The 7,217-nt window shown below is 38.0% G+C and overlaps 1 protein-coding gene across 1 annotated transcript; it reads left to right on the top strand.

Annotated features, from left to right (window-relative positions):
* The first annotated feature begins 5,250 nt into the window (after nt 1-5,250).
* LOC146479685 (beta-2 adrenergic receptor-like) lies at nt 5,251-6,829 on the top strand. Its single transcript, XM_085110296.1, has 2 exons — nt 5,251-5,859; nt 6,794-6,829. Exons 1-2 carry the CDS (start codon nt 5,251-5,253, stop codon nt 6,827-6,829), a joined length of 645 nt encoding a protein of 214 aa, XP_084966422.1.
* The last annotated feature ends 388 nt before the right edge of the window (nt 6,830-7,217 follow it).

Below are 7,217 nucleotides of genomic sequence, written 5' to 3'. Positions count from 1 at the left end.
ATAGTTCCTTAACATCGCATAGGCTACGCTGCGCGCCCTATGTGGTTCTATTTTGGCATACATACGTTTTTTAACTGCACATAATAATAATAATAATAATAATAATAATAATAATAATAATAATAATAATAATAATAATAATAATAATAATAATAATATTAAAGAACTAAAGAATAACTAACTATTAAGAAGAAGTAATTAAAAGGAATGGAAAAAACGAATATAAATAATTAATCAGAACTGATCTAAAACTGATTCTGCGAGAGAGTGAGTTGATGTCTATCCTATTACGTAATAAGTAAAAGAGTTTTGAAATGTCGCCGATAAAAGTTGTGCAATTTGTGCAGTTCCTAAGACATTGTGGGATGCATTGTCTTGGAAAGTTCCACTCTCAAAGGGAACCACCTATGTAGTCGACCCGCTTGAACGCAATTCACTGGTACAATCCTGTTTTACTAAGGAAAGATAGCATAGCTTTGAAACTTGTTTGGAGGAAGTGGATATCTCTTCTTACACTAAGTGGATAACATCCGATTCTCAGCACGTTACTATAATTCTTGACATAGTGGCCAAGTTCAAAGTTCACGGCAGCGAATTGAACACACTGCAAGCAGACGTATTATTTTGGTTTAGCGCTGTGGCCACCATCTTGTATGTTAAAAGCAGAGGAAGATTGGGGAGAGTAGAAAGTGTGACCGACGGAGTAGGCATTAGGGCAAAAGAAAATCCTCCAACATGGCAGCTACGACCTAATGACTAAACGAGCTAGATTCTGGCTTTCCTGCACCGCCCAAAAACGCCTGCATTGCAGGCTATAGTAGAAAATGTGACAAAGGATTTAAGACCAGGTCAGCAGGTTCAAAATCTCTGCTAATTGCTCCCTAACTCTGACCATATTTAGCAAAATGTTTGAGTTTCTTTAGTATTGTAAGAGTAGCATAACATCCCGACACCGTGTTCTTTGTTATCCAGCAGCCTTCTAATTAAATTAAACGTATTCAGTTTTATGTTCAGTGCATACTCTGAGGACAATGACAATTTCTGACTGACTAGCTATAACTAACAACACATGCACAGTCCTGGATAAATCAGAAGAGCGCTGAAACACTGGCCCTGATCACAACACCACAGCATTTCAATTGTTCGACCAAACACAGTAAAATTAAAGTGAACGAACACCCGCACATTCTCACTACGGTAGTTTATCGAAATTTTTCAATTTTTTTTTTTTTGGCTTCTGATTATGGTCCCATATAGGGAACGCTTTTTCCTTCTAGTCTACGATCTGGTCTGATGCCAGGAAAGGTTATTAAGGGAACTACAATGCCGAATAAAACGTGTTAATTAAAAGGAATTAAAAGTAATCAAGAATTACACCTTTTTTTATAGGAATATTGTTTTTTCCGGCCTAGGCTGAATATTCTTATTTTTCTGCCGATGTTCGGCTGAAAATATTCTTGTGAATATTCTTAGCGTTGTTTTTGGGCTAGTTTTGTTATCTAAAAAGGGAAAGAATTTATCATGATACTTTTTTCGGTTTAGTTCGTGTCTTTTGTACTGTATACCATACTGACATATGTATTACATGTACCGTTCATCGAACTGTCATTAGAGTCGAACGTTTTCAGGTTTTTACCGTTTTTATCGTTTTATTGGCTAGTTTTGCCGTTTAGAGAAACGAAGAATTTTACAAGGTTTAGTTATTAATAAAAACATATAATTGTATTGTATTTACAAATTTTCAACACACAAAATTATATTCTCCAGTCAAAATCTCAGCCTCGGGTTTATTCTTAAAATATTCTTAAAATGTTGCAAATTTCAGCCTCGATTTTCCTATTAAAATAAATTCTTCAGTACAAAAAATAGTGTATCGCTGTTTCAATATGACAATACACGTACGAAGTGCTGGTTGGTTAGATCATTTTGGATTTTTCATGATATGTGTCGTTTATACTTAGCAGAGAAAGATATTTTCAGTTAATGCATTTTGAGCAGACACCGATTCATGCCTCCGCATAGTTTAGCAATTTCACATGAAAACATGGCTGAGACGGTGAGCTAAAAGATTTGGTGATGCTCTTTTTAGCAGCCCCCCCTCCCCTCCCCCCCCCCCCCAAAAAAAAAAAAAAAAAACATTAAATATATCATTTGCAAGAACGCCGGGTCTCAGGGAAATGAACAGAGTACAAACACTTCACATCAGTATAAAGGTCAGTAAAATTTCAGAAGACCGCGATGGTACTGACAAGACCATTCTTCTGAGAATGTACCAGGGATTCAATTCAGCATGAAAATAGTTTTCAATTTTTATGGCAAAAGGAAGAGACGGATAACCGCCCACTTGCTACATCAGCAAAGTACATTACGTTTTCACGGCGATTCCTTTTTTTTCTGTATCATGGATGAGATGCTAAAGTGTGACCATTTGAATTCACATTCAGTGCCTAACTCTTTTGGTGGTACAATTCATTGTGCTGCGCCAGGTGGTCCTAACTTTTGAAGTTTCGTTTCCTATAATCTAAAATAAAAGGTGAAAATAAACACTAAAGCCGTGGAGTAACACGAATTGTTTGTGGGTGTTTTAGCGCACACCCACAAAAAGGATCCCAGTTCGGCCTTATAAAACCCGGAGAAAAAGGGAACGTGTACGCCAATGGCTTTTTCCCAGAATCAAAAAGCGACTGGATTACACAGAGCGGGATTTTAGGCAAGCCCTATGGGCTCAACTTTCTAGCGTTTGATTGATAGTTATTCCTTTCTTTTTCTTCTCGTTATTTTCACATGGAAGGTCACCGTGCACACACTGTATTTGAAGGCCGTAGCCTGTTTACTAATTTTTATAGTTTACACATACACCTGCACTATTGGCGAGATGGGCAACCTTCGCCAAGTACCAATGTAGGTGTAGATGTAACAAGTTTTGCGTGGTGCTGCTTGTTTCTTCGAAATATGCTCCCTTTTAATTAGTTTCGTATTTTTATCGTGAGGACGATCTTAACTCGTCTTGAGCATTTCAATAATTATAGTCAAGTTTTTTGTACTGAAATGGCTCATGAACGTCTGATGGTACCATCAGACAAACAGGCCATTTCTGAGTTGCTTCGAACCTCATTATCAAAGCGAGGTTTCGTGTATAGCTTTATTACGGAAAATCAGTTTTCAGTCATACGTAAACAAAACTAATTTTCACATGAAACATTTTGCACTTAGCCTGACTTTCGTAATGAGGTTCAACGCAACTCGAAAAAGGAAAATTTGACGACAACCCCTGAGTGGCACTTATTTCAGTTCGGCCAATTTATGTTTCCATTTAGGCACTCTGATATTCCTTCAAACTGTGATAGTATATTAATTTTTCATGGTTTAAACACCAGAGTCATAGCTACACCACCAGGCATGCATATTGCTTTTGTCTACCATACTGTGCAACTTTCTTTTTTCTATCAAGGTCCTCAATTTTCATTAAGACCTGTTCCAGGCCCCGCACCCGCTGAAATGCCGAATCTAATTCATTTAAGTTCGACAAGTTCGACTCTGGAGCGACATAGGTGTGACGACTGATTCAGACAGTGTACTTTCTGCTGCACCTAATTCGCCAGAACTTACAGAAACGAATTAGTAATCAATTTTCACCAAGAGGCAAAATAGGGAATTCTGTACAAAGATGCAGCTGAGCACAGGCACGGAACTGAACACAGGCGCCCCAAGCTCAAGCTGTAGGTGATAATAATCCTGCATAATAGCGGTCACGGCGCAAATATAAGAGTTTGTATGGGAATATTTACGATCAGGTTTAGGAGGTACAAATACTGGAACGTTTTTAATAAAAATGACGTACCTTGCTTCTAAGGTTTATTGCCTATTGTATGTTTGCTATTTTGTGCTGATTTGAGGCCATTTTAGCGAGTTATCACTTCCTAGGCTCCAATGCCATTTTTATTAAGAACTTTCCAGTATTTATACCTCCTAAACCCAATCGTAAATATTCCCATACAAATTCTTACATTTGCGCCGTGACCGCTATTACGCAAGATGATCATCGCCCACAGCTTGAGCTTGGACGGCCTGTGGGCTGAACTGGTTTCAGTCATCGCTAAATAGCATACAATAAGAGAAACTAAACATTATTGGTGATTTTGCATGACTTTTTCGATAATTGTAGATTATTTAAATTGTAAATTTCGTGTCAGGATAAAAACAACAGGTAAAAAAAAATTATGTCAAACCAATTCCCTCTAAATAAAGCACAAAGCCTATGCATTAAAAGCCAAAAGACTAAACTCGCCGAGGATCAAGGAACAGTCACGTTCGTCTTTATTTCAGGGTTAAAACCTTACGTATGTGACTTATCAGGGTATTGGGCTTTGAGCCAATCACAAGCGCTGGCAGACAAACAGTACTGAAATTTAAACATTAGTTTCGGAACATGAGAGGAGCGGCATCTAAATCAACTGCTTCTCCTGTGTTGCAAAATGTGGCATACCCTGTCGAACTTAAGCTAGTGATTAACGATGTTTGCCGCACGAAACTAAAACTGCCGTACCAAACTGATTCAGACGTTGCTCCTTTGCCGAAATTAATTCATCATTTAGTTTCGGCACATGAGTGGGGCGGCGTCTGGATTATCTTTTGCTGCTTTCAAAAAAAGTTGAAACAATTCTTTTAAAACTATAATGTTATGAATCTTTAGCAGTCGTAATCTTTAATTTTTGTTCTGTTTTGGATGAACCGATGAACCGCATTTAAAGTAGGACATTTAATCTTGAATATTCATAAGCCTTGTGGATTCTTTTAGGTTTTCTCGTCATCTCACCTTCCTTTGCTTTGTTTGTAATTTTGTGTTTCATAAATCTGTATTATAAAATAAGGAAAACCAAACCAAACTTTTCACCGAATCATTTGTTGCTCAATCGGTTCCCATGGAAACCAAACCATCACATTTTGAGTTGATCGCAATAAACAATCTGATCGATCAATTTAAAAAATCCTTGCAGTTGCTTATTAATGATGGTAAAACGACAATGTACCATCATCAAGAAACTAGAAATTGCTTTTCTTCCGCAAGCCAAGTGGTCTTTTTTCCAGTCAAAATCACCTGCACACCGAAGAGTCTGTTGAGTCCGGCTTTGTCAACGCACAGGAAATTACATAATTTAAATTTGAATGAGAGAACAAATATCTTACACAGTCTAAACTAGCACAACACTTGAGACGCCTGCTCTCCCGACAAGAAGAAACACTTTCAAAATGTATCCATCGAAGCCATTTTCCAGCAAGCTCGTCATGAGTGTGCTGGCCGTTGTTCAAGGACTTTGTGCAGTGTTTGGTAATGGTTCGGTTCTGGCCGTCATCGCCCGATTTAAATCTCTACGAACACTTCCGAACGTCCTCATTGCCAATCTTTCCGCCGTTGACATACTCAACGCAGTCATCAACATGCCTGTTTACTTGATCTCCACGGTATGGGAGACGACTTGGTTCAGAGGAAAGACGCTGGCAATCATGGCCAGCTTTTTCAATCGCCTCTTCATTGTTCTCAATCTTGCGTCGATGCTGGCTTTGATGGCAAGCATGTACTTTGCCATTGCTTTCGACATGAGATACTTGGCCTGGAAGACTAAAAGGAAAGCTGTAGTTATTTCTGGCCTCATCTGGTTCACCTGTACCTTGATGGTGGTGTTATGCTCAATTCCACTGTTCGGCATCGATCTCGGCGACGCTCATGTCATTGAATACAGAGCTGAGATTTACAAACAAGGAAAGTATTTTGTGGCGGGGTTCATGGCTTTGTTCATAATTTGCGGTGGACTGGTTGGTTTTTTGACGATTCACTCGATCAAGAAGCAGAAAAAGAAGGTATGTCAATACGTCTTTCTCAGTCAGTTTAAGCAAAGGTCGTGCATGAGTTTTTGTGGAGGCGGTGTGATTAGTTTTCCAGATAACTTAATCGACCAAGGAACAGAAAAAATAAACTAAATACACTCGCTTTTAAATCAATCCCTTTTCCCGTGGGTTTTGTCACTGAGTAAGCGAGATCCTAAAAACTATCAGTAATCAAAGATTTCTCATGCAGGAGTGCGTTCGATCGACTCCTTAAATTGTGCAAATTCAGCTGTAGTAACACTCCTGTCACCTCCCCAACCCCGTTTTCTATTCGCTTGAATTTGACTAATTTACTTTCTGTTTCCTCAATTTCTATCTTCATTAGACTTTTTATTGCTTTTTATTTGAACCATTTGAACGATTTACCCTACAAATAACCGCAGTTTTAATTTAATTTAATTTAATTTAGGAGAGTATTTAGTGCTAAGGGCAACTGACATGGTGAAGCACTGTTCCTGCGGGACTGTCGGAGGGATTAATTATTGAACTCTCCACTCGGCCTTGTTGCCTGGTGCCACCACTTCACTCAGTTTCATACCTCTTTCAACAAATATTTTCAACAGAAACGCATTTTTTAGGACAAGACCTTTCGAATTTGATTCTTCCGCGAGAAAGTATATTTTTCCAAAATGCAGCGGAAACGTTCCGAATACAAAGCCGTATAAAGTATTCGGAATACGCTCTAAAACAAAATGCGATATTCTAAAACGTCAAAAATTTGCAACCAATTGAGTATTTTACCAAAACTGATCCCTGCCTGTAAAATTTGAGGCAAATAGGCATAGATTATCCATAGTTAAAAGCACTTGTGTAAACTAGTCATTAATTTGAACTCGGCCTGTATTGATTACGAAGGGCTCCAGAAATAAAAGTGAAAAAATCTATACTTTTGCCATATGTTTGACAGGCTGACAAAAGAAGACTTGTTTTTGACAAGTTATAGTTTTGTGTTGCTAATGAATTCAGTTTGCTGTCGAAATACAACATATTTTTTTGAACGGTGGGTGAAAATTTTCATCGACATTTATCCCTATTTAAAAAGTGGTTAGGAAAATTTTGTACGCATTTTCCTAAAAAACTCCGCCCGTCGATGGAAATTTTCACCAACATATTATTACCAGAGTAAACATTTGTCACCATTTTTAGTAACAAACAGTGGACATGTCGGTGGAAATTTCCACTGACATTTTTTCTGCCGCGATTGAAAATTACGATACGCTCAGCTCTCCAATAACAACAACGCAATAGCAAGTCACAATAAATGCCAAAGATAACATTTAACAGTTTACTATGGACCTTTTTTTGCGCCATGACCATTTTTTTCCATTGAA

Source organism: Pavona decussata, unplaced genomic scaffold, assembly GCF_977016875.1.
Source record: "Pavona decussata unplaced genomic scaffold, jaPavDecu1.1 SCAFFOLD_58, whole genome shotgun sequence".
NCBI lineage: Eukaryota > Metazoa > Cnidaria > Anthozoa > Scleractinia > Agariciidae > Pavona > Pavona decussata.
Note: the sequence above shows the minus strand (reverse complement) of the source record. Positions and strands in the feature narration are given on the sequence as shown.

What these genes read in the sequence shown, in the direction of transcription:
- LOC146479685 (XM_085110296.1), top strand. Translation starts at nt 5,251, where the DNA reads ATGTATCCATCGAAGCCATTTTCCAGCAAGCTCGTCATGAGTGTGCTG. An exon ending in TCAAGAAGCAGAAAAAGAAG is followed by an intron (nt 5,860 to 6,793) that starts GTATGTCAATAC and finishes TATGTTTGACAG; the next exon opens with GCTGACAAAAGAAGACTTGT.